Genomic DNA, 25,993 nt, shown 5'->3' on the forward strand with positions numbered 1-25,993 from the left:
TCCCTTCTTTGTCTTTGTCATCGCCGAACGGGATAATTTGTTGTTTATTTCAATTTATTCACACTCGTGATGCTTTTAAATACAAGATGTTATAGTACACTTCATAAGACTTTGTTTTTGCAAAACCTTGCTCATAAAATAGAAACTCATAAAAGTCCATTTCCTTTTAATTTTATTTTTCCTAAATATGTATGAATATATAAAATCATTCTCCTTATTATATTCTCTTCGTGTCACATTACTGTATATCCATTTGGTTACGCTCCTTCCTGTGTTGTAGTTTTACTTAGTAGTTTTCATCCAATCAGAAATCGGCCAACTTGTGTCGCCAGGCTGTATGAAATCCGTTCGAGGCCTTCACAATCAACAGTGCGGGTGTCTGTGCACTGTGGACGGCCACATACAGTTAATAGACAGTTGCGATAGCCAATCAGATCACAGGCCCTGTGATTGGATAAGTGGAGGCAGCCTATGAAGATCAACCAGGCTGGGCTGTTTGACTGTGAAGCTTTTTTTAATTGCAGTAATTTCAATGCAAATTACAAATTAGCAAAAAACAACAACTTTGAACAACAGACAAACATGAGAACATCTCAAAGAATAATACAGAGACTATAAATCCAATATAAAATAAGGAGACAAAAACAAACAAAAAAATAAAATTGAGAAATAACTGCTGGGGGGACAAAAAGTTCTTTAAATACCTTTAGCTTTTTACAAATCTCAATTGTTTTAGCCTTTTATTGTCTGAATATTTAATTAAGCGAATGCATTGCTCAACTTCGTTACAAAACACATCAAAACATGGTTTCCCTACAATAAATTTGGAGCAACAAATGCGGTATTTTGACGACATGAATACGTTTAATACATAAATTGATTCTTTTCTTCTCTATTCTTTTCAACAAAGCCAAACATAACATACTTTCGTGCAATTGTGACCTCCTTTTCAGTATTGTAAACAAAATCACATCATTTCTACCATAATAAATTTACAGACGGACTTTGTCAATATACTGCAGAATACGCGGATTCTCTGCCTCTGTTACAGGGTAGTGTTGTCTGTGTGCTGTATACGCTATTTACTGCCCCCTAGAGTATGGGAGAATATCGGCTGACTGTGGTAGGGGGAGGAAGAAGGGAAGCCGCACCAGATTTAAAATCCTGCAAAACGCGTGCCGGCGGAATTCCGCGCGGAGCGTTCACGCGTCAAGCATAACCCAAACCCCAACAATCACAGTGTCCGTTGCTTCTGTTGAGCTAGCGAATTAAAACATACGCCGGAAACACTACGGGACAAGACGCGGCCTCCATCTATGTCGATAGAAAAGGATTTCTTGTTGGAAGTGAAACGAACAGACAAATTGGACAACCAAGTCTTTGAGGAAAGAAACAAGAATGGATTTTGTGCTGGAATAAGTGTTTTGGGGGACAGACAATTTGGTGAGTGCTTTTACATTTTTATTGTTGGTATGTTTTTGTCATTTTATTTCGTTCACATTCAATTAATGGTAAATTAATAAATGGACATGTGATTGTATTGGAAGTAAAAAGAGACTTGTGTCATTGTGTCTCTGTCGCACGTGTAGTGTATTAGAGCTAATGGGGTACCCGTACGGAGGGGAACTTGTATGTGTGCGGAAAATAATGAACCGATCCTATCTCATGGTTTGACAACGCATGACATACATGACAGAAAGAACTTGGATGGAATTGCACGCTTTAAGCCACCACTGAGTAACATTGCGGCTTTTCGATAATGGGCGTGGCCTATATGGCGTTGCATATTCTGAAAAAAACTGCAGGATTTCGACCCAGATGATCTGATTTTTTTAATTTAAATCATCTGATAAGAGGTCAGTCTTGACGAAAACTTTTTTTTAATCGTCAAACTCGCGCCAACTACTGAAAGCATAAACTACCGTCATTTTAAGCTTTTATTTCCTGTGTTGAGCCAACATTTTTTTTTCTCAAATTGGTCTTACCAGATCTAGATCATATTTCCTTAGTGCTAGTGTAAATCTATGACAATTTTAAAATATGAAATCGCGCTTTTTGCAAAACGCCGTCGCTGTGGCAATGGAACTTTTTCAAATATAAAACTGAAAAAGTCCAACTCTAGTTTATTATTGCGTTTTTTGTTTGTGGTCAACTCTCCCGTGACTCGTTTATTTAGAAAAAAATAAATAAATAAAAAGGCCACACTAAATCAATTATGAAAAATAGTCAAAACCTTTTTTTTTTTTTAAATAAAAAGGCATTTTAATAAAAATGTTTTAATAAAAATAGTGACAATACGCCCCCCCCCCAAAAAAAAAAAAAAAAAAAATAATTTTGTCATTACCAATGCCAGTGCCTGCTCGACTCCAATGGGAGGTTCGATTTTGACGTGTTACCTATGTGAGATTTGAACAGGATTTATGCGGAAAATTTTCTTTTAATGCAATTCTCCAGCAAAGGAGCCAAAATCTAAAGCGACCATGTTACACCATCTATCTTTTTGAATTTGAATAATTGTTACATTATCATTACAATATTACATCATTACAAATATAGTTCCAATCTTAAATAAAACAGACATGGACACTGTTAATTCTTGGTTTTTGGTTATCCACAAATGCTTTGCTCTGTTAGAGGTACTTGATGGAAAAAAAAAAAAAATCAGCTCATTGGAAAAGGACAACACACGCAAAATCAAAAATGTTGACAGTGTAAGTGATGCTTAGTCGGAGAGGTGCTATTTATTGAAGAGGCGTATCTTGGGCGAGTCCATCTTTTTGAGGTTTAGCTTTCCACATTCAAGGTTGGCTGTGCCTCTCCTCCTGCTCTTCCTCTGCAGAGTCTTCCGAACTGTTGACCACCGCAGCACTGAGCACGTGGAGCTCCTCCAGAACAGAGAGGAGCCTCTCTGGAGGAAGACAGTCAAGCGTTCGCTCATACGTGGGCCGGGCCGAGCGCAAGTGTACGTCGCTTACTTTCTGCTGCGATTTGGGCTCCCGCAAAGCAGCTCCTCTCCTGAACTTTTCCCTCGTGTTCTTGAGGAGCGGATACGTTTTGCGCTAAGTTGCTAATCCACTCTCTCTTGGGAACAGCGGCCTGTGGGACAAATTGCCAGCTGGTTCAACAGGTTGCCTTCAAAAATATCCTCAAAACAAGAAGAAACAAAAGTTCAGCAGCAGTGCCAAGAGCTTTGTCTGAACCTCTTGCGTTTGTTTCCTTCGAAGCTCCTTTTCTGAGTGTTCACGCTGCGAAGCTAGGCTTTCTCTTTGCTCGCTCTGTTTCCCGTTCACCGCTCGTTCAAACTGACGCAGAGTCATAACTGGAAGGTAAAACATGACAAACCAGGATCAGAAGCACGCCCACCACGGTCGTCGTCGCCTTTGGTGGACGTCTCGCTTTCGACCTTCTACCTGCTTTGGTGTGTTCCCTCTTAGCCGTTCGGACTTGTTCCTCCATCTCGCTAAGCTTCCTAGCGCAGGCGCTCTCAATCTCCGACGTTCGCTCCTGCAAGGCTGCGGGGAACGTTTCATCACATGAGTGTGCGCGCATGCTTCAAAAAAAAGAGCTAGGACCGTTATCTTCATGGTGATAATGACCTTGAAACAGCGCCCAGATATCAGTGACCACAGGTGTGGACAATGTGATTAGAAGACCTCTAGATTTCTTGGTAAATTACTTTGCACGTTCAATGAAGAGACCACGACGATGGAAACGCGGTCGTCCGCCTCACCTCGCCGGCTGTTCTCCTTGTGTCTGAGCAGTTCCGATCGGAGCTCCTCCCGCGTGAGCTCGCTGGCCTCCAGCCGGGCCAGGGCCTCCCGCAAGCTCCGCTGGACCTCTTCTCTGGCGGACTCGGCCTCCCGCATCCCAACGCGGCTCAGCTCCAGCTCCTCCTCAAACCGCCTCAGCCTGTCCTCATCTGAAGGGAGGCGCGCGCGTAAAGTCAGACGCCGCCTCCTCAATATCGGGCTTCGGCGAGAGCTTACATTCTTCTTTCATATCGGCCAGGGCTTTGTCAATCAGCTGCGGGGTTCTTTTGAGCTCCTGGGTGAGCTCGCTTCTCTCTTGACACGCTAGATCGAGTTGTATCTGCAAATTTCTCATGCTGCGGCAGGTGCAAGGAGAAGGTAGCGGTGAGAAGCTCAGTCGAAGGCCGTCCGGGGTCATTAGGGTCAATTGACTGCGCCGAGCGGGCTACCTTTGCGCCGTCTCCTCCGCTTGTTTGCCGCTCCTCTGGATTTTGTGCAGGGCCAGCCTCCTCATCAACAAAGCTGTGAAAAAAATCAGGATGCACAGGGCCGCACGGCAAAAGAAAAATTCATCAAGTCCCGAATACGGCACCTTGGATCGCTTCGACTCGGCCCCTGGCAAAATTCAACCTTGGGACAAAACTATTGAGTTTCACTTGCGCCACATCCACTTCTGCTATTTTAGAGTGGAACGCCAAACTAAACCTGCGAGGAGAGAAAGAACAACGACAGATATGACTTGACTTCTTTCTGTGATCACACTTGTTATTCCAAACATTTGAATTCTCAAAGTCACCTTTACCCATCCAATCCACGCAACTATTAAGGCAAAATTGCTTGGCTCATTGAAATTCAAATGATGTACCGTATTTTCTGCACTATATGACGCACTGGATTCTAAGGCGCACCTTCAATGAATGGCCTATTTTAAAGCTTTTTTTCCCATTTAGAAGACGCATCATTTGTTTTTTTTGAGTAAATAAATCAGCCTAGAGATACCGGTAGTTCCAAAGTTTAATACGCCAGACAGAGGGGGGGGAAAGAATTCAATAAATAAGAACAGTATTAAAAATAATGGTATTATGCCATTGAAGCACCAATGTAAAAACTCAAGGCTGTCATTTTCATGCCATTTTACCCCTGCAAGGCCTCTGTTGTGCTTTTGAGTCCAGCCTGGAAGCCGAGACTCTCTGCCTTCAGTTGTCTGTTCTCTTTGCAAGCATGAGCCAGGTCCCGTTTCAAAGTCTGAGAAGAAATACAAAAGTCCTCCGCAGTTATTGTGCAAGCAGGACTCCTCCTGAGACTCTTACCTCCTTGCCCACTTTCTCCTGGTCCAGCTCGGCTATCCTGGCATCAAGCGTGCGCTGGAGCACAGTTGCCCGATGCTGCTCATCCTGCAGCTGTTGCTCCATGAGTCTCAGCTAAAACACCAGAAGACGGTTACGTTTCCGCGCCGCGCGCTTGGCCTCCAAACTGTGATAGCAATCACCAAGCCCCCATCGGGCACCTCGGAAAGACGTTTTTCCCTCTCGTCACGCAGCTCGATGTCTTTGCAACGAAGCTGGACACATAGTTTGAACACCTTCTCCCTCCACAGGTGAAGCACAAGAAGGCCATGGCCTCTTTGGGTCATAAGCGGGTCTGACGAGGCCTACTCAAACATTTCAGAAAATGACGGCAAAACGTACAGTACACCTTAATGGGAATCTGGAACTAATGTGTAGGGGGAAAAAAAAATACAAGCTGACCTTCTTCAGAATCCTCTCTTCTTGGAGGGCAACTATCTCGCTCATGGAGTTAAGTCGGACAGTCAGAAGCTCTGTGGTTTTCTGCAGTGCCGTTTTTTCTTTGTTGAGCTTCTAGAAAACAAACCACAATATTTTATTCCTTCTTTATGCATACTGAATGAAGCAAAAGAATCTTGTCGTGGGCTAACGTATTGTTCAAACAGCACCTCCAAAGCTTCATTTAAGTGTTCCTTTTCTCCATTGTCGGCAACAACCTGGCCGATGTAATTTCGGAGACTGCGCAGCGTTCCCGATTGCGTCTCGTACGCCTGTTCCATTTGTCTGAAAAATAACACACGAGTTCACTGTCGAAGAGTATCTCCCATCTCTTCAGCCGGGTCAAATGCGGAACCTTAGATGTTCTTTCAACTTGTCTCTCTCTGACGACGCCTCCATCAGGTTGCCTTTTAGTTGCAGCGCTTCCCGAGTCACCGACTCCAGTTTGGCCTGCAGTTCATCGTTTGATCTTCTGGCCGCGCATAGTTCCGCACTGAGGTTTGCATTCAAGTGTCGCCACTGATAAGGGAAATTTGAAGACCATGGGAAGACATTGGCATGGTGACTCATCTTGCAAATAGTACATTTTAGCTTTGAAAACGATTTGGCAAATACCTCTTCCTCTTGCCTCCTCAGCATCTGCTGCATTTCAAACAACTGCTCTTGGGCCTCCCCTGCTTGCCGCTCGCTCATTTTGGCCTTGAGGGCCACCTGCCAAGCTTCGCCTTCTCTCTTCATCTTTGCGATTTCTTCGTCAGACTCCTCCTTCAACCTTTCGAGCTGCAAAACACAAGCCTACAATGTCTGCCGAGAAGAAAACCAAAACTTCAAAGTTACGGCACAAAGAGCCGAAAGGACAGCTCGTCCCTGGCGCTCGCAGGCGACGTTCTTGTCCAAATGAAATGTGACCTGCACGCTCATTTTCTCCTTTTGCGTACGACAGTGCAAGAGTTCCTCCTTTAGCCGGCCATGCTCGGCCTTCAGATTGCTCATTTCTTGACGCGTCGTCTTCATATCGTGACATTGCCTGACGTGCGACAATGACGCGCGTCAATGAAGTTTCCCGAAGCCATCGCAGGAGAACGTAGATGCATTTGCTACCTGCTTATGGTATCGTTCTTGGCTCCAATCTCTTCCCTGTACCGCTGCACAATGTCCTTCAGGGTCTCCACCTGCTCCTTCAAGAGCGCAGCCTCCGCTTTGTGTTCTTCGGCCTCTTCTTCCCATCTGGACCACTGGTCGCCTCCCTCCTTGCATCTGCGTTTGAGCGAATGGAGCATTTTGTGTAGCGGCCGTACCCCCCAGCTGATGCGATATTTGACCATATAAATCAAACTGTGGTCTACCTGGTCCTCAAGCCTGACACGTTTCCCTCAGGAGTCCTTCCTCTTGTGTTGTTTCCTTGCAGCGTTTTGATGCATTGATTTTCCATTCTCTGTGTTAATATCTCTTGTTGGGTGCTAATTGAAGCGAGCCAGTGATCTTTTGGCGGAGCTGGCGAGACACAGGGGTTCATCCAGGAAATGTGTGGCTGCGCGCCTGTGGCAAGCGTAGCAGACAGGACACTTGACGCAAAGTGAGAGGGAGGCACAAGGTCATCCTGGGGTTTACCTTTAACACAAGACATGAAAATTGAATTATGCAAGTGAAAGCAATGAGTCAAGTTCTCGTTGCATGGAAATAGCGGAGAAAAGCGTTCATGTGGTTGTTTCAAGTAATGTAAAATGCAGATGTGCAAAATAATAGCCAATAAAAGTATCTCAAGTACCAGGCATAAGTTTGGAAACACCTTCAACTTAACATGGGACTGTACAATGAATGAAGAGGCCATGAAATGCAAATACTATAATTCCACGTTAAGAAAATCTACATCATAGAGCTGACTGGAAGTCAGATTAACCAAGATACATACGCTGATCTGTTGTCTGTTTATAAAGAGAATTTGGATCATTAGAGAGGCATCACCGAGTTCTCAACTGTATTTATTTGAAACGTTGCCTCGGCAACGGCATACTGTGCAGTTTTCTGACGATATGCACACAAATGGAATATTCAAACTACTCGGTTGCAATCCTGCATGACGCAGTTCAGTAACTTACTCGGATTCTTCGGTGACGTGAAATCTTTGGGTATGTTGAGCTTTTCTTTCCCACTATTGTATCCGTCCATTTTCGGTGCAGTCGCGTATCTTTTCCAATTCCGCTTATTTTGCTTTAACATACATAGTTGTCGAAGTTTAAGCCAACGCGTTGTCGACTGTTACCAAGACTTCTTGCGATTTCTCTATAGCTACCAAATTAGCAATGTAACAGTGAAGTTTGTCAAGATAAACACTAAATTGTTTGCATAGACGCTTCTAAATATTAACAATATTTTGGAACTTACACTATACAGTACGTTCAATAATAACGCCAGTTCGCGCAGTGCATTGTGGGTGCCCGCCAAAACTAAACCCCGAGTATAGGCTTGCAGGTTGTTTCATAGGCTCATATTTCGCAGACCCGATTTTAGTCTTGCAGGTTGTATGGAACACTCATTGAAGGCTGTTTACGTCTTCGGCAACGTGTAACATTTTAAAGCCTGCTTGTACTATACATGATATTTATGTGGGAGTCATGTGTTTAAATTTTCCGCGTGGGTTCTCTCCAAGCACTTTGGAGAGTGCAAATGGCTGGCAACCAGTTTAGGGTGTTCCCCGCCTACTGCCCTTAAGACAGCTGGGATAGGCAACAGCAGGCCTGCGACCCTAATGAGGATAAGCAACTACAGAAAATGGATGGATGGATCTGGCGACAAATTGTTTTTATTCGCACAGGAGACTGGGCACACAACTTGACTTACAGCCACTATTTGAATGTTGGAATGGCAAAGGTCACTTTCATCGCAGGGGATCCTTATCAAACAAATTACAAAGCCATTTGTTTCATACTGATGATGAACACGGGCTCGTTAATCATTGTGAAGGCAGCCATATATATCATCCTAGTATCTGCCCTAATCCTGCCCTATATACAGTATTCCCTTTTACTATCGTAGATGTTCCCTGTTGTACCATGGTGTTGTGTTCACATGACAGATATTTCTGTATGAGGTGAATTATGAGGTTGACATTTATAGTGAGTTAAACATTTTTAAAGTGGCGCTAAATTCCACGTAGTACTATTAAGTTGTAATACCATCATTCAGTACTAGATGGCAGACCTTGCTTAGTAGCACTTACACCAGGTATCATAATTCCCTTTACCACATCATGAGTATTCCTGATTATTTTCTGCATATTTTAAACGATATGCAGCCCAACATATTAGCGCAATCATTTTCAAACTTGGGGTGAGTTGATATTTGCTGGAAGAAAAATGCCCCAAGGCATTAAGTTCCCCTTTCCTCCTCTGGAGGTTCTGTTTTGTCATTCAAAACAATAAACATCTGAAAAGCCAAGTTGCGCGCATAGAGAGAAAAATAAAGAACAGTTTTGGCATGCATGGGAATGTCTTGGACGTAGGCCCTTATTTTAAAGAAAGCAAAGCTGTGCATTGCAGCAGAGGATTGGAAAAGACTCAAGAAATGGAGCAATCAAAGACAACACCGATGCTTATTAGGAAGGTAGCCAAGTTACCGTGCAGCAGTTTTCTTCAAGGATTTTTAATAGACGGTTCCGCTTAAAACTCAAGCTTCACACTTCCAACGAGTCATTTCAGATGCATTTGTTTCACTGCAAATTGTAAACAGGCTATAAGCAATTCTATGCAGTTTGCAGGAGCGGGACAGGGCGTGAGTGCATTTGGACGTCTGCGGACTGCAAATGGACAATAAACTCAAGACAGTTGAGAGTGCCGTTTAGATGTAACGACCGATCTTTTTGACGCCTGTGATGAAAAATGACAGGATAGTTTGACGCTGCACAAGTCGAACGTCACTCATGTAAGCCAAGTGAACATCACTTTGTCCATCAGTTTGTTAGTCGGCGGGCAAGTATCGACTTGATGGAGAATGATGAAGGGATGCCGATTGTGCATTCTGCTCAGTGGAACCTTAAATTGATTGTTGCGAAAAGAATTCATTTACCTGCCCTGTATTGAGACTCATCTGCAAAATACTTGGACTAAGTTCCATGGAGGTTTTTGCTGCAAATAGTATCCTTCTCATTACGATTTATCAAACCGTTCCCTTTAGTTTAATTAGAAGTAGTCTGAATGGCAAATGACCTTGTTCCTTGTGATTGCATTGTCAGGAAATACAGTGCGGTAATCCTCCTTCGAGTCCTCCGCTCTACCCCGGAGATTCTTAAGAAGCTCCTTTCCTGAGCCCTTTATTATATTCCAGGACTGCCCCTGGGTCTTTTCCCAGCTGAAATGTGCAATTCAGCAAAGCGCCGCATTTATTTTCCCACAGTGGAAAACAATTCCGACTCTTTGTTGCATTTTACCAACTTATGTCCGGGAGTTTGCCTCAGTGGAAACTCTTCCCCCCAGCCGGGTACTTTTTCCGGTATTTTTCACGCCACAAAATATCGATAGCAATAATAAACATTTCAGTGATGAGTCACTTCTCTGTGATCAGACTCAGCTGGAGAATTGAGCAAGCTCAAAACATTAATTGAATTAAGATACAGTTTATTATGGGTTCAGCCCAAGGTGGATTGAAAATACATTTACTCTTATCCCAAAAAAAGATCCATTTCAGCAGTACAATGTTACTATTTTGACTGCAATTTGATACATTATTTTTCATGCAGAATCAACATTAGAAAAACGCATGACATCACATGAACTCCGTGTTCAGGTGAAGACCAATAACAGTTCATCTTGCGAATGTCACATGGCAATACCCAGAAATTAGGTGAGCTGTGTTCATCGTTAAAAGAAAGAATATACGAGCTAAAACTAGTTGGGTTAAAACAACCGATTTAGGGGCCCAATTGTTTTTCCAACATATTAAAATGTTAAACTTTTTTACTGCTGAAAACGTCTAAATAAGTTAAAAACGACTTTTAAAAAAAGATTTCCTGAAAACAACTGTTGAATTACACTCAACAGTGTCACTGCAGCACTAAACTCTTTTTCACCATTTCATTCTTTTAAACAGTTGGGTTGAAAATAAGCCAATCATGACGATTTGATCCAACTTTCGAATGAACAAGACGACCTAAAAAAAAAATGCACAGAATTATGGGTCAAATTGAGATCCGTCAAATTGGGTCAGTCTCTTTGGGTCTATTTTTAACTCAAGAGTGCAGTTTTCCAGATTGCGTTAGACATTTCAAGCGGTTTTTCCAGCAAGTGTGGTTTCGCAATTTGGGCAAACGCGTGTTTGTGAGCAGGGGATAGTGCATGATTTTCTCACATTTTCAGCCTCATTTTCGACAATTTTCCCAAGCTGTTGAGTCACATTCAGAAGACATTTTGCAGGAACTTTTGTGTTCTTGACTTGACTATCCTCACACCTGCGATTGGGATGCAACCCCGCCCCCTCGCCCTCTCTCGCCATCTGCTTATTAAACTGGAGAGCAGCCCAGTGGCTGCTGCCTATCATTCATTAAGGCTTTTCAACACCGCAAAGGCTTTGTTTTTCTTACCTAACATATTAAAAAAATGCATGTTTGTAGACCTACGGACATTCTAAGACATGGATTTGAATTCGAGTATCAAACCGTGGCTCATTTACAAGTCAAACGATGTAAGACATGTTGTTGTTGTTTTGTTTGTTTTTTTACATTTGTTCCACACAGCTAAATGCACGAGAAAAAATATTCCAAATATAGACTCATTTGCGATCAAGAAGGGGAGGGGGGACATCGTGTGAGTGTGCGTGTGTTAGGTGTTTAGTTAATGGTTGCTAAATCAGGATTTTCTCGTCTGTTTTCTGGGCTGAATCTAATGCACTGGCGTATCCCGGCGGTCGCCTAGCAACGAGCGGCCAGTGGGCGCCGTGGAGATAGCTCTCTATAGTGGGCGCTCCATTAAAACCGTTGGCGCTCCTGACCTTGGCGTCGTGAATGCGCAAAGCCAGCGGCGCAAAGCAGGCAGGCGGGCAGGCAGATGTGGTGATGCGAGGAAAGATGTGATGTGTCTCCGATAGGGAAGCGCGGGAGCACCTTCATTGCAGCCCATTGTCTTATCGCCGATGCGAGGTGTCTGGGGGGAGGGGGGGGGAGAGGACGCGATGGGAGGACGTGTCCACAGATGGAGCGCGTAACGGCGTCTGTCAAAGCAGGTGAGTTAAACCTAATGATGCTTTAACACCCCCCCATCAATATCTGTTAGCGTTCATTTCGTGTTGTTGTAAAGCCACAGCCATTGGCAAGGCATGACTCGGTTGACGGTTGGAGACCTCAATTTAATGTGCTCCTATCGTATCTGGGGCTGGGGCTTGTTTTCGCTCGGTGGATCCAGATCGTTGCATGAATTAAAACCGCACTAATGATCGCCACAAATCCGCATTTGCTCCCCCAGCTATCACCCTCTGCATCAATGCTCCATTCTTATCATTGCACCGCTACGTAATTCAGGGGGCATTTGAGGAATGGGTTAAATGGCTTTGGACGTGCACTCGTCAGACGACAAGGACATCGGGCTCCCGATGCGCTGCTCTTGTCTGACGTGAAGGTGTTTCTTAAACGCTTTTCTTTGCACAGCACCCCCCAGGCTGTACCGGACCCCAATCAATAAGATGTCCTCATTTTATTAGTAACATATCGATGTCGACTTGTGAGTCCGACACGATTTGAACAATCTTTGTAAGAACCTCTTTCAATGGAATCGCGTGGGTCCAATCCTGCGATTCCCTCTGGTATGGTCCCTTTAAAGCCAAGGCTCCCAAGTGCTTCCGTCCAACCAACCACCGCTGCGATGCACGAACATCTGTGGCCCGTGTCAATGAATTGGCGGTCCTGAGAGCTTTTCATGTTCGAACCTGCATTGAGTAGATCCCACATTTGCTGAGATACGGGCAAAAAAACACTTCACCTAAATATCTTTCTCCTTTTAAATCTCTTCAAAAAGTGTGAAAGCTGAAATGTTTATGATACTGTACAGTTTATTTGTTATGAGCCGTAAAGCCCCTCTCAACATCTGTTCAATCGCTTACTTGGATCTCAAATATGAGCTCCAGTCTGCATCAGGTGCAAAGCTAACTCGTGACAATACGTTCGATGGGAAAATCTTTTGAAGCAAGCCGCATGTATTATTCAAAAGGAAACGCCGCTCATTTTAAGAATTCATATTATCTCTTTTGATCGAGCTAAAAAACAACTAAGCAAGTCTGATTGGTGTCTACTGCTGCTGACTTTTCTTGAAAATCCTAATGATATTTTAGTGTTTTATGGTCAAATGTCACACGAGGAGAATCTTCTGATCTGCATTGACAAAAAGCATTGTGTCATGACAATGATTTTTTTGTGCTGTGGACAATGATCGTACATCTTAATTAATGCAGACAATGTAGGCCCCTGGGCGGAGAGGAACATTTGGGCCTCCACTGAACCCGAGTTAACGTCTCATTCAACTCAAACAAGAAAGTGAGGAGCGTTATCAAAAATTACGCGCAGCATCGCATGATTTGTAAACAGCCAGAGGAAGTAGCATGCTTGTCTTTGGCTAATTAGTTCCTCCTTTTGGGAGGCACAAATTGTCTCTCGTTTTAATCTTAAATAGGTTTCGCAGTCGGAAAATGAGCTGCTTCTCAGCAGCAGTCTTGCACAATGCCGGAGGCAGAACCCGTCAATAAATTTGATTAGGTTAACAAGCTTGTTTTTTTTTTTCCCCCCGCTTTCATTGACAAGCCTGTGAGAACATAATGATGATGAGCCATATAGCCTCACTGCAATCACACTTTAAGGACTTTAAAATTGGGACAACGTTCAAATGCAATCTAAGGAGAACATTGTCATCCATTAGTTCGCTGGATCTCAACCTTTTTTCAGGGATATGGCCTCGTAAAATATTTTTACCGGCAAAGTACCTCTTTCCCGACAATAGTATCCCTAATGACAATGCGCAGGTGTTTAAAACTTCACAAGATAAAGACATACTGAGGTTTTTCTCATCAATATGACGCTCCAAAAAGTCAGAACATTCCGAGGTTCTCCAATCCCCTAGCGGATCAACTCAAACGCTTGCATTAGTGTTTTACATCTTGTAAGCGAACCGTCAAGCCTTTTCATCAACCGAACATCATTTGACTTTAAAGTTGGAGCTTCTCTCAGCTCATCACACTTGTTTGTTCGGGGGGTTCAACACTGCTTTTTAACTGAGTGACTTGGGTGTGAAGCGCGCACACTTTCAAGAGTGCTTCCGGAGATTAGGTGTCCCTGAAACATTCAAACGCAAATAAAGGCAAGCGGTTTCCATCTTCCTCCACTTGAAATGTTCTTTTACATAAGAGACGTGTTGCTCACTTCACACTTTGTCATCTATATGCTTCTACAGCATTACTGCCAATGCCAAGCAGATGGCCCCTTCAGATTCCTCCTCCACGAAAAGATACAGCTCAGTATTCACTGTTATATGCGGCGTCTCTCTTGTGTTTGTTCTTAAGAGAATATTTCTCATAAAAGGTGATTTGTTTATTTGCGTGCAGTGATGGACAAGACGGAGGGATTTTGCTGACATGTCACTGTATATTAAAGCCTTCATTTTCCCACATCTTTAAACCTCTTGATACTTTGAGTTATGAAAAATCATTGTAATATAACAACATATAACAACATAATTATTTCAACTGAATCAATCCAGTCATGTTTCCAGCCATGACAATTTCATTAGTGCTTCACTGCACTAACGTGTGTCCGTGTGATAGTGCTGTCAGGCGATTACTTTTTTTTAAACTAATTAATCACAATTTTTCCGTAAATTATCACGATCAATCGCTGCGTTGCTTCTACTATTTTCTTTAAAGCTCATAACAGATCCCAGATCTTGGAATTAATGTAAAATGATCTAATAGTAAGTACATTTTGAATCAAAGCTTGCTATGATGGCTTTCTTTGAAGCTACCAAACGGTCAAAACAGACGTAACTTTTCAGGCATTTTTCAATTCGTAAAAACAATTCGACATTATGTATCATCTAGCAAAACATGTGGAAAACACAAAATGAAGTGTGTCTATCACCCCAACACAAATTGCCTCCCTACTCCCAAAAGTCGACAAATACCTTATGTATGACCTCCACTGAGTCTCTCACAATATCCCTATTAATAGGACATTGTTATGTACGTTGTAATATGCAACCCTATTCGCAAATTATTAATAACTTCACTGTCAGCCCAGTTATAATGGTATTTTTGATTTATAAATCTGTCACCGGCAGCGAATAAGCTAATCTATTCAATGGCAGCCCAGGAAAAACGGAATGTCTGCCTATAGACGTCAGCGGCAGCGAATGAGGTCAGAGTTTTGTGATTGCATCTTTCCATCCAACAAGACATATCCAGAACCTCAAAATGTTGAGTCGAATTATTGCCTTTTCAGATTGGTGTGAAAATGAGAAGAGGCAACGGTCCAACCCTGCATGAGGCTTCTTTGGAATCGTTCAGCATCCGCCGCCACGGCGGACCGCGCGATGTCCGCGTGACAAGTTGAGCGCAAAGGGCCCGAGCCGACACCACAACGCGCATCCGATAGCAAGCATGCGAGCGGCTACGCCGAAAGACCGTCTGCCGCCTGCGCGCCGGCGAGGGGCCGCGGCCGTCGCCCGCTGCGCTCTGCTCTGGTGGATAGCGTGCTCCCGCTGGCGCTTTTGCGAGGCCGCGAGCCAAAAGTTCTACCCGACGGTGAGCACCCAGTTGGGGAAGCTGCGAGGCCTCAGGGTCCCCGTGCCCAGTGAGGTGCTCAGGCCGGTCGACCAGTATCTGGGGGTCCCCTACGCCGCCCCGCCAGTGGGAGACAAGCGCTTCATGCCCCCGGATCAGCCGTCCTCTTGGTCGGGCATCAGGAACGCCACCCACTTCATGCCCGTGTGCCCTCAGAACATCCACAGCACAGTGCCGGAGATCATGATGCCCATTTGGTTCACTTACAACCTGGACACGGTCGCCTCATACATTCAAGACCAAAGCGAGGACTGTTTATATCTCAACATCTACGCCCCGACGGAGGAAGGTGAGTGGACGGACCTCGGATTGCCGAGGCGATGCCGCCGCTTGTCCTACCGCCTCATGTTACCTCTACGTTGATCCAATTATCAAACAAATGCCAGCTGGAAATGTGTATTGCCTGTGGCAAGTGTTTGCGTGGAGACGCTTTAAGAAACATAAATATGCTGGAGGACGTGATCGTGTTCCGTCTAGGAATCGTTGAATCAACTATTGCTGAGGTGAGCTGAGGTTCAGATGTTTTCAACGAGCCGAGGACATACTCACCTGCGGCAATATTATGTCCGGTCCCGCGGCCCGATGAAATCCAGTACCATGTGTTCAAAATGTCTTGCGCCATTGCAAAAATGGATGATTGGAACAAAGCGTTCACCAACAGTATTTCTACTTTGCGCAATCTCCTTTGATCTGATGCAAGATCATCAAATCAGCATTTCCAAAGCTAACATTGTCATCATAAGGTGCCTTTGAGACCGTATTTCACTATTTAAAAGTTGGCCCTCCACTGAACATCGTCACCATTGTGTTAAGCAAATTGGTGCGCATTGTGTCAGGTAGATACTGTTAGAAATGCAAATCGCATATTTCTTTCAGTACCGGTAATTGCAAGCAAACACTGTATTTTAGCAGTACATGCAAAGCGAAAACGCCCGTTGAATATTTTTGGCTAATGTTAGCATTTTATCAGCACAGCGGACCATCATTCAGCATCGCAATTCACTTATCAAGCTGGCTGTGTGCGGTTTTAACAACTGCCTTTCATACATCTGAAAGCTTTTTCAATGAAATCCTATTTTACTATTGACAGAGTGGACATGTCGGACAACATCCAATTGCACATATAATGAAAATTCCAAAACATAAGACTTCATATTAATCATGCAAGTTGTCTCTCTCCCAGCCTTTATTGAATAAAGGGATAATATTTAAAAAGATCCAGAAAATAAGATGCGCATGATTGAAATTATTTGTTACAACTATAAACTAGAACCCAAACTGGCTGGTCAGTATAACTGCTTTAAAAAGCCATCAAAGACAAACTTTGGGAAAAAAAAATGTCCTGAAGGAACGATACCTGGGGTCTTTCCTCAAAAAATCACATTCACCGTGTTTTCTCTTTAGATTTTATGGAACACCATCTTTGCTCAGACTGCTGTGTCTTTCGGGGCCCAATTAGTGAGATACAAGAAGTCAACTTTTGTCTGTTGCAGTCTGTAAAAAATAAGTAAGGGAACATTGTCTATAGTCTGTAAAAAAAAAAAAAAAAAATCAGGGAACATTGTCTATAAAGTGTGATTCCCTGTACAAGTACAGTGAATTCAGTGAAAGTAAGCAGGATAGTAGACTATTGGGTGGACATTACAGCGTGGACATTTTGTACATTACAGGTACAAAAAGGTGTAGGTAATTCAAGGTTCTCCGGTTTAAGTCAACAAAAGAAAAAGAAAAAGCCAATGTTCTTCCACTTTGCTAATGCAACACTACTGAGAGCTGCAGTAGCCTAGCAACAGCACACAAACAGCCTGCTTGACAGCTAGCCGTCTCAGATGGTGCAGCCCACGTTTAATGAGCCCCCTGCTCTGAGTGCAGACTTAAGGTCAGCCCACCTGTAACGCCGCTCATTTAAACACTTCAACGCATACTTGTGTAAAATACAGCTTCAACTGAGCAAGCATAATGCTCCAACCTCATTTGTATTCATGCTATGCGTCAAATGCCCTCAGGTGTGACAAGATTATTTGCCATTTTTGCTCTATGGTATCACATAGTTGCCTGACATACAGCCGCAGAACGAAGCGGCGCAACCGACGCTCATTTTGTCATCAACTTCTTTTCCTTGTCGTGGATGCAGAATCTTTTATGAAACTCATTAGAACATAACGTCTACCGACGCATGTATTTTCACACACGATGCTGCATGCAAATTCTCACACCCCCACACCCACCCACATCCTCAGTTCTTCCCGGTTATTTCAAGCTGAATTAATAGGGAAAACCTGCATACAACGCTGCAGTTGGCATCATTACACCTTCTCAATTTGTACGCAAAATTACAGGGAAACGGACTAGTGGCCTTTCTGCCAATAAGGATTTCTTTTGTTTTACTTGTCTCTGTTCTGTTTACTTGAATGGATAGTATATCGAATCGGGGGGAAAATGCCACAGGAAGACATTTTGAATTCTGTTTTTTGTCATATTAATTGCAGGGAGCCAACAGAAGAAGAAGGGGGGACCCTTTTCCCATGCGGAAACTCACATATCAGAAGGTATTTTTTTCTTTTCCTTGACGTATGCTCGTTTAAATGTGTTTACAAAAATGTTCAAATAAGACTATTTATTTCACATGCGCTCAAAACACAACATAGACGATAATATTCAGTTTTAATTGAGTATGCCCCAATCATTTTGTATTAGCTTCTAGGACTAAAAAGAAAATCATCAAAGTTTTGCTCCTTTGAGCTCAAGCTCATGTCATCCATGAGCAGATATGCTAGAATATTCTTTGTTACCGTAGGAGCTGCTGACAATGGAATTCTTACTCTTGCCTCCGAGTGTATTATTTACCATGCATTTTTTTTTAAACTATCATCGCAGCTCCCAAACCATAAATCTGCCACCTCGGCTCGCTCGGAAGCGCATTCTCTCTTCAGTCCGTAACCGTAGCTCATAGTGCTGTAAGACAAGTTTTCACGAGGCTGTGTTAATCTTCCACTGCAATACTGTTGCCCGCGCTTTTGTTTGCTCATGGTGTGTGTTGACATTGCAGATATAAGGGACTCAGAAGCTCGACCCGTGATGGTATACATCCACGGAGGCTCCTATATGGAAGGCACCGGGAACATGATGGATGGCAGCGTGCTAGCCAGCTACGGCAACGTTGTCGTGGTCACGCTCAACTACAGAATTGGAATATTAGGTGATCTACGTGCGCTTCCCTTTTTTAGGGACAATTAGTTTGTTCAGAGAGCGATGAAACGTTAACTCTGCTAATTCGGTCCAGCTTCAACCACTAAACGGGACATTTGGTAAACTAAATAAATCCGTTTGCGTACAAATGTGTTTACGGCGCGTGTCATTGTTGTTCGACACGTCCCTTCTCGACGGATGCCTTTCATTTGTGCGGGTTGATCAGGCCGGCCATTGAAGTATTCCCAAGTGCGCTCAAGGTCGCGATCATTCTGTGTCCTCGTGTTTTGCATTCAGAAGCAGCGAGTTGTGCCCAGGGCTGGACCGGGGGGGAAAGTAGCAGGATCAATTCACAACACTGGCAACTCCGTTGAGCTTTTGAGAATTCAAAAGGACACGTCCGCGAAAGGACTTATTTATTCATGCGCTTTGAAATTTAGGACGTTACTCTTGCAAGAGTAAGAGTGTTGGTTGAGGTTTGATAGCACCGCAAGAGACATGGAGGACATACTGTAGTTTTATCAGGAGCAGTGCTGTGGTTTCCTTTGGACCGGCTATGACCGCTTGTGTTGTGTCTCCCCGACACCAGGCTTCCTCAGCACCGGAGACCAGGCCGCAAAAGGAAATTATGGACTCTTGGATCAAATCCAAGCTCTCCGTTGGATCAGCAGAAACATCGGCTACTTTGGAGGAGACCCGGGTCGTATCACTGTTTTTGGATCTGGAATCGGGGCTTCCTGCGTCAGCCTGCTAACGCTATCCCACCACTCGGAAGGTAGGGCATCTTTTCAGGCCAGACCTTTCCAAAAGAAAAGGAATCCTGCCCGAAAGAATGACTCAATTCGGGTCAAAAAGAAACAATTACGAGGGTCAGTTTGACCCAACTTACCATGACACAAATTGGGTTACTTTTGACCCTATGAGAATGTTTGGGTTTATGAATTGGAACAGAATATGACAACAGTTGGAGAAGGTACACCCTTTCAGTTGCTATGTCCAAAAAAAAAGGTGGAACAATTATGCGCATAGCAAAGAAAAAACAGGCACTGTACAAACGTATGACCGGAAGCTGGGCAGCCAAACCACATACACGCTCACTATGAAATATAACAGCTAATGGACTGTTGGAAGTCAGTGAGCGCCGTTTCATCTCAAATGTAAATGAAGGTCAGTGCTTCTCTGATATAATCCTAAAACAGCACAAAAGGACCGGACTGCTAGCCACTGCCTTTGAAATATTCCCCCCCTCGTGCACTGAGATGGACTGAGCTCGGATGGCACATTGAGGTGCGTAGTTTGTACATCTGCCTCATGTCGGTTAAAATTCTCAAAGCTTTTTGAAAACTCAAAGCCATAAATCTATAAATAAATATAGTACAATTGTTTATCTCATCATAGACAGCTCATTTCAGCTAAGGTCCCTAATATTCATCGTTAGATCCTTATTGTTGTTTTCACGGGGAGAAAATCGCCAGTGCGCCTGATCACAGATTATGATAAGAAGTACCTTTTCAACATCCGGGGTGCAATCCGATTCCAATCGGATCGGCAATCAGAGTAACCTATTTCACGACTTGTCGCCCGCTGGGAGCTGCAATCCTCCGGAAACGTCCGAAATCCCAGTAGGGGCCCAACTGGCCTTGTCGTCCGTGCCGTCCACGGAGGCTGCACCAAATGCGTCCGTGCTTTGTAAGCAAAAGGCACAAAGGCCTCAAGACCTCTTTGAAGCAGACGCCATAGCCAGTGGCCAAAAGCGACATCAATAAATGAACGGAGCAGAGAAAGAAAAGAGGCATTGGTCCTACAGTCCTGCTCGAAGGAATCAAGTCAGTAGCTCTTATTTGCCGTGCTTACGTGCCGAAAACAGCACTAAAACTTTGCACATTTCATATGGATTCAACAAAATTGACCAAAGTCTTGATGGAATTCTTTCTCGTCGCAGAGAGAGCAGCAGAGTGCACGCCATGCATCTGGTTAGAGGCGCATAATCAAAGATTTTTGATGTCACGCTACGCCTGTGACGAAGCGAGGGTGAAAGTCTGAAACAAGGCTGCAGACGGATCATTACCGCACGCGGCGGTGACAGCACATGAATCAAACGCAGGGATCGACACAGTGATGTATTCTTATTGACATCATTAAAATGAAGACTGCGGGGCAGTCATTCTTCTTTCAACTTGCAGCTTCCTATCAGCGAGGCCCAGCTGGACAATTTTGCATGCTAATATTCCTGTACACCGCTACGCTTTGGTCAGCTACAAGCCGACACTAATCACCAATACTAATTTAAATCAGTAAGGACACAGTGTCCTTAAGGTTTGTGCCAAATGATAACACAACTCATGCAAATTAGAACAGCGCTTCCTAGATGAGGTTACGTGAGGGTTTGACAAGGTTGCTGCAGACATTAGCATCGCAGATGGAACAGTACAGTTTTCTTCTCAAATTAAGAGCAAATTCATTGGAAATGTTGTAAGCCTCTTCTTTGTTTTGTTTTTTTTACATGGGTTACGACATATGAAGTCAGAAACGAAGCAGATGGGGTGACATGATGTAGCTGCTGGAGTTTCTGAATAAAATATTGTAAATGAATTAGGGCTGTCAAAGTTAAAGCGTTTTGTTGATTTTCATTTATGACCATAAGTTCTTCTGTTGCGGGTTTATAGGGTTAAGATTAGGCTCCTACCAACTGTAATTTGACATGCAGATTTTCATCCTTTCAAATCAGACCGGTCCAAAAAGAGACATTTTATTTATTTATTTAAAGAAAAAGATCAATTTTACGTGTTTGTTTTTTAGCAATGGAAACCAACCAAAAAAGGGGGAACGAAAGCAACAACAAAAAAGTGAAATCTGCTTTGGGGATTTCGGTTACTGGGGGTATTTTTGGAAACCTAACTCCCGTGATAAATGAGGGGACACTGCATATAAGATTATTAAAAATGGATAACTATATTAGAATATAAATATGACTTTTTTACCACGGATGGCACAGAATTTTTTTTTTTCCATCCAAGAACTGGCTGTATGGCTTCGGGGCGCATGGGTGGGAAGTGGAAAAAAAACAAAAAAACTTTGCAGGGCGTACATGATTGAGAGGCGGGAGATTGGACGAAAGCACTAACCGCTGTCCTTTTGGCCTGTTCCCTTCTGTCTTTTTTGGTAATTGTACGTTGCCAAGGTTTGTTCCATAGAGCCATCATTCAAAGCGGTTCGGCGCTCTCCAGCTGGGCCGTCAACTATCAGCCGGTCAAGTACGCGCGCGCGCTGGCCGAGCGGGTGGGCTGCAACGTGCTGGACACGGTGGACATGGTGTCCTGCCTGCAGAAGAAGACGGCCAAGGAGCTGGTAGAGCAGGACATCCAGCCCGCCCAGTACCGCGTGGCTTTCGGACCGGTGATCGACGGCGACGTCATCCCCGACGACCCCGAGATCCTGATGGAGCAGGGCGAGTTCCTCAACTATGACATCATGCTGGGCGTCAACCAGGGCGAGGGTCTGCGCTTCGTGGAGAACGTGATGGACCTGGAGGACGGCGTGTCGGGAAGCGACTTTGACTTTGTGGTGTCCGACTTTGTGGACAGTTTGTACGGCTACCCCGAGGGCAAGGACACGCTGAGGGAAACCATTAAGTTCATGTACACGGACTGGGCCGACAAGGACAATCCGGAAACCAGGCGCAAGACTCTGGTGGCTCTCTTCACCGATCACCAGTGGGTGGAACCCTCGGTGGTGACGGCCGACCTGCACGCCCGCTACGGTTCGCCCACCTACTTCTACGCCTTCTACCACCACTGCCAGAGCCTGATGAAGCCCGCCTGGTCCGACTCGGCCCACGGAGACGAGGTGCCCTACGTCTTTGGCGTCCCCGTGATGGGCCCCACCGACCTGTTCCCCTGCAACTTCTCCAGGAACGACATCATGCTCAGCGCCGTGGTCATGACCTACTGGACCAATTTTGCCAAGAGTGGGTGAGTGAGAGCAAAAAGGCCTCAACGCAGCCGAGTGAAGGCTCCGGCACTCCTAAATTGTCTCATTTCCATTGTGCGATTCTCTTTTATTTCAAGTCTTTCCACCTTTTAACTCGCGCTACTTTATCACCCTGATTAAAAGACTGTAGCGTTTGCCGGGAGATAGTCTGCCAAATTGAGACCGGTCTTCCTCGTCTCCCTTGCCTCTTGTTACTCTCTGAGCATGACTAAAATGACTGAGGCTCAGTGATGCATCAATATATAAAAAATCCTTCTTGTTTGATTTTGATGTATATATGTATGTATGATGTATATATACAGTATACATATAATATTAGAAGCTTTGTAGAAAAGTTGCAGAAAACTAGTTAAAAATGTATTCACAGAGATAGATGGATGGATAGACAGATACCCCGCACGCACGCACACACGCAATCAAATAGAGAAGGTTGGCTAATGCGTAGGTGCGGAGCATCAAGGGTATGCTGAGACCTTGAGTAGAGGCGGTGATGTTACCCAATCCTACTTTGTCACATTTCTGCTTGTTTTGATTACGCCAACACTAATTCTGCATGCCAAAAAGATGGTTCTCGGACGTCTACTGCCGTCAACAATAGTCAAGTGTAAACTTGCGCGCCATATTTCTTGGCTGCTTGTGTTTCCGTAGGGATCCCAACAAGCCCGTACCGCAGGACACCAAGTTCATCCACACCAAAGCCAACCGCTTCGAGGAGGTAGCCTGGTCCAAGTACGACCCCTACGACCAGTTGTACCTGCACATCGGCCTCAAGCCCCGCATCCGGGACCACTACCGCGCCACCAAGGTGGCCTTTTGGAAGCACCTGGTGCCCCATCTCTACAACCTTCACGACATGTTCCATTACTCGTCCACCACCACCAAGGTCACGCCGCTGGATCCCACCCAATCGGCCGGCAAGAGATCGGCCGGCACCGGCCGGCCTCCCGTCCCCGGGGGCCCGGGCGCCGACCCGAGCGGGAGGGAAATGGGTCCCCTGATCATGCCCAACCCCAGGGATTACTCCACGGAGCTCAGCGTCACCATCGCCGTGGGGGCCTCCCTGCTCTTCCTCAACGTGCTGGCCTTCGCCGCGCTCTACTACCGCAAGGACAAACGCGGCCGCCAGGAGACCTCGCAGCAGCCCAGCCCCCAACGCGACAGCAAAGGCAACAACGCCGGCCGCGCCTCCGCCGCCGCCGACGAGCCCCTGTCCAGGAGCCAGTGCGAGGCGCTCCGCAATCCCATTCACGTGTCTCCGGCCGCCGACTACGCTCTGGCGCAGCGCCGCTCTCCCGACGACATCCCGCTGATGACGCCCAACAACATCACCATGATCCCCAACTCGCTGATGGGGCTCCCCAACATGAGTCCCTACAGCACCTTCCCGGCCGGCTACGGCTCCGCGGGCTTGACCACCGCCACTCACTCCACCACGCGGGTATAACTTCTAGTGTACTTAGAGACACCTACATGTAAAGCCCCGTTTAGGATGTTTAGATGAACTAGGATTGAAAATGTTTGTTTGTTTTTTTTCTTCCTTTCCATCCAGCATCCTGCCTTTTGCTGACATAACAGGACGTCTTAATGTAAGAGCAGTCATTTTCATACACAAAAAAAAAAAAAAAAATGCATCTTGCACCATTGCTTTTTGGGATTTTTTTTTCCTCGAAAGAACTAATAATCATGTTTATACAGCTGGATTTGTATGGTAAGCTCTTTCTTAATATCTATTTTCATCTCCTGGAGCTATAGTATGGGATGTCACAACTCATCGCAGGTGAGATGTTAAAGAAGCAGCAAATAACAGTGATGCTAGTATTGCTATTTTGTACGTATAGGATTTCTCATTGCTTCTTACAAAGTTGTCTTCTTATGAAGATGTCTTTTTACCGCAATTTCTTTCAAACAGGTAATTCTGTCAACTCGTCGCATACAGGTCCACGTGAGTTTTTCCCAAATACATAACTGGCAATATATTCTAGCGCTCCTTCCCACATTAGTTAGACTGCTGAGTTGGGGTCTCAGCGACAAAAAAAAAAATGTAAATTAGGCGGTCTTACCAAAAGAAATGTTTTGCATATGTAATGTTGTGTAATTTATGGTAGTATTTTGCAGTATCCTAGCTCCTTTTTTCCTTTCACGTTTTCACGTATTTGTCATTTTTGCTTAATGCATTGTACTACTATAACCTCTGCTTCACTAGAGAAAACGTTAGGCTTGAAATGTGTTTTCGTACTTTAACAAACTCTCGATTCCTTTGGCTTTGCTTGTTTATACAAAATAACGTTTGATTGCTATTTCTTTATCAATATTCTAAACTCTAAAAAAACATGTAAATGACAATGTAAGTGTATGTATAACAAAGCGAGTAATGGCATTTGAAATGTAGTTTCATCAAAGATACAAGTCATTGGTATTTTTCAAAGCGGTTTGGACCAAGGACATGCCGACGTCCTCGCATGGTCGTTTGCTGTCTGTAAGACATGATGGACTTTTAAGATTTGAGTTCTTTCGACCGGTCATAATGTGCTTTAACCTATTAAATCAATTTTTCCAACTAAAGGCGAGTCTTGACGAGTCCAGAAGCGTTACGAGGTATTCTCCCCCCCCTCAAATGAATGATTAAAAAAATAACAACAAAAATAGGGGATATTTTTTTACATGTTATCGTAGGCCACTGCAACAAGATACACATTTGAACAAAAACACCGTACAATGCGGGCACGAATACCCCTGGGGGTACGTGATTTTTTTAACTGCAGGTATCAGCTAATCTAATTTAGTGCTTTCAATGCCCTGACTGGTAACAGTGCAGTGTTCTTTTCAAATTAGGAGCAAATGGATTTGAACTTGAAGCAAGTTTTTCCTGATGTGTCTTTTAAAGACACTCCTTTCCAAAATGTTATGTGCCTTGATTCTGTTAAGTGCCGGGGTGACCGCTCCACACAAATTACACCACAGTACCACAACAAATGGAGTTCCAAAATGTATTAAATCAGACTCGAATGGCACTCTCTTTTAAGCCTTTTTGTTTTAGTCATCCCAAAAATGCTTTGTGCTATTTAACCGGGTATGTGGCTGAAAAATATGTCACTAGGGGTACATCAGTGGAAAAAAAAAGGTTGAAAACCACTGATTTAGATTTAGGTCACATCCATCTCTTTCCTTCGAGCTGAACGGTGGTCGACTGGTTAGCACATCCGCCTCACAGTTCAGAGTCCTGAGTTGAATTCTAGCTCACTCCGACCTTCCTGTGTGGAGTTTGCATGTTCTCCCCATGCCTGCATGCATTAAAACAGATCTGATTAGCATATTGAAAGCAGAACGTTAGGAATTGAAAAGTAGATTTTAAAAAAAAAGTTCTAACTAGGACTGAAATTAATATGACACCTACTCATAAGACCCCATTGAGAGTTGCCATTCACAAGCATGCTGAATTGCCAGATAGTTTCCTTTTTATAGTGTAAAGCC

General features: G+C 44.3%; 2 protein-coding genes across 4 annotated transcripts; one reads left to right on the forward strand and one right to left on the reverse strand.

Annotated features, from left to right (window-relative positions):
- The first annotated feature begins 1,132 nt into the window (after positions 1 to 1,132).
- Positions 1,133 to 25,084, forward strand: nlgn3b (neuroligin 3b). Of its 3 annotated transcripts, XM_088441261.1 has the most exons (8): positions 11,447 to 11,746; positions 14,842 to 14,918; positions 15,003 to 15,632; positions 17,833 to 17,892; positions 18,393 to 18,542; positions 19,122 to 19,307; positions 21,714 to 22,503; positions 23,171 to 25,084. In XM_088441261.1, the coding sequence occupies exons 3-8, from the start codon at positions 15,161 to 15,163 to the stop codon at positions 23,964 to 23,966; spliced, it is 2,454 nt and encodes an 817-aa protein (XP_088297387.1). In that variant the 5' UTR covers positions 11,447 to 11,746; positions 14,842 to 14,918; positions 15,003 to 15,160; the 3' UTR covers positions 23,967 to 25,084. The 3 variants fall into 3 exon arrangements, with proteins under 3 accessions (XP_088297388.1, XP_088297387.1, XP_088297386.1); XM_088441262.1 differs by lacking the exons at positions 11,447 to 11,746; positions 14,842 to 14,918 and adding an exon at positions 1,133 to 1,443; XM_088441260.1 differs by lacking the exon at positions 14,842 to 14,918.
- Positions 2,720 to 7,952, reverse strand: cchcr1 (coiled-coil alpha-helical rod protein 1). The gene is made up of 19 exons (XM_088441259.1): positions 7,633 to 7,952; positions 6,880 to 7,144; positions 6,635 to 6,790; positions 6,443 to 6,560; positions 6,149 to 6,313; positions 5,889 to 6,052; positions 5,704 to 5,818; positions 5,498 to 5,608; positions 5,257 to 5,400; positions 5,060 to 5,170; positions 4,888 to 4,994; positions 4,342 to 4,454; positions 4,199 to 4,271; positions 3,987 to 4,105; positions 3,731 to 3,919; positions 3,411 to 3,512; positions 3,201 to 3,319; positions 2,976 to 3,096; positions 2,720 to 2,908 (listed from the first exon to the last, which is right to left on the reverse strand). Exons 1-19 carry the CDS (start codon positions 7,751 to 7,753, stop codon positions 2,799 to 2,801), a joined length of 2,523 nt encoding a protein of 840 aa, XP_088297385.1. The 5' UTR covers positions 7,754 to 7,952; the 3' UTR covers positions 2,720 to 2,798.
- Positions 25,085 to 25,993: the final 909 nt, after the last annotated feature.

The sequence above is a fragment of the Hippichthys cyanospilos genome, chromosome 18, assembly GCF_059441005.1.
Source record: "Hippichthys cyanospilos isolate Australia breed blue-spotted pipefish chromosome 18, RoL_Hcya_1.0, whole genome shotgun sequence".
NCBI classification, from domain to species: Eukaryota; Metazoa; Chordata; class Actinopteri; order Syngnathiformes; family Syngnathidae; genus Hippichthys; species Hippichthys cyanospilos.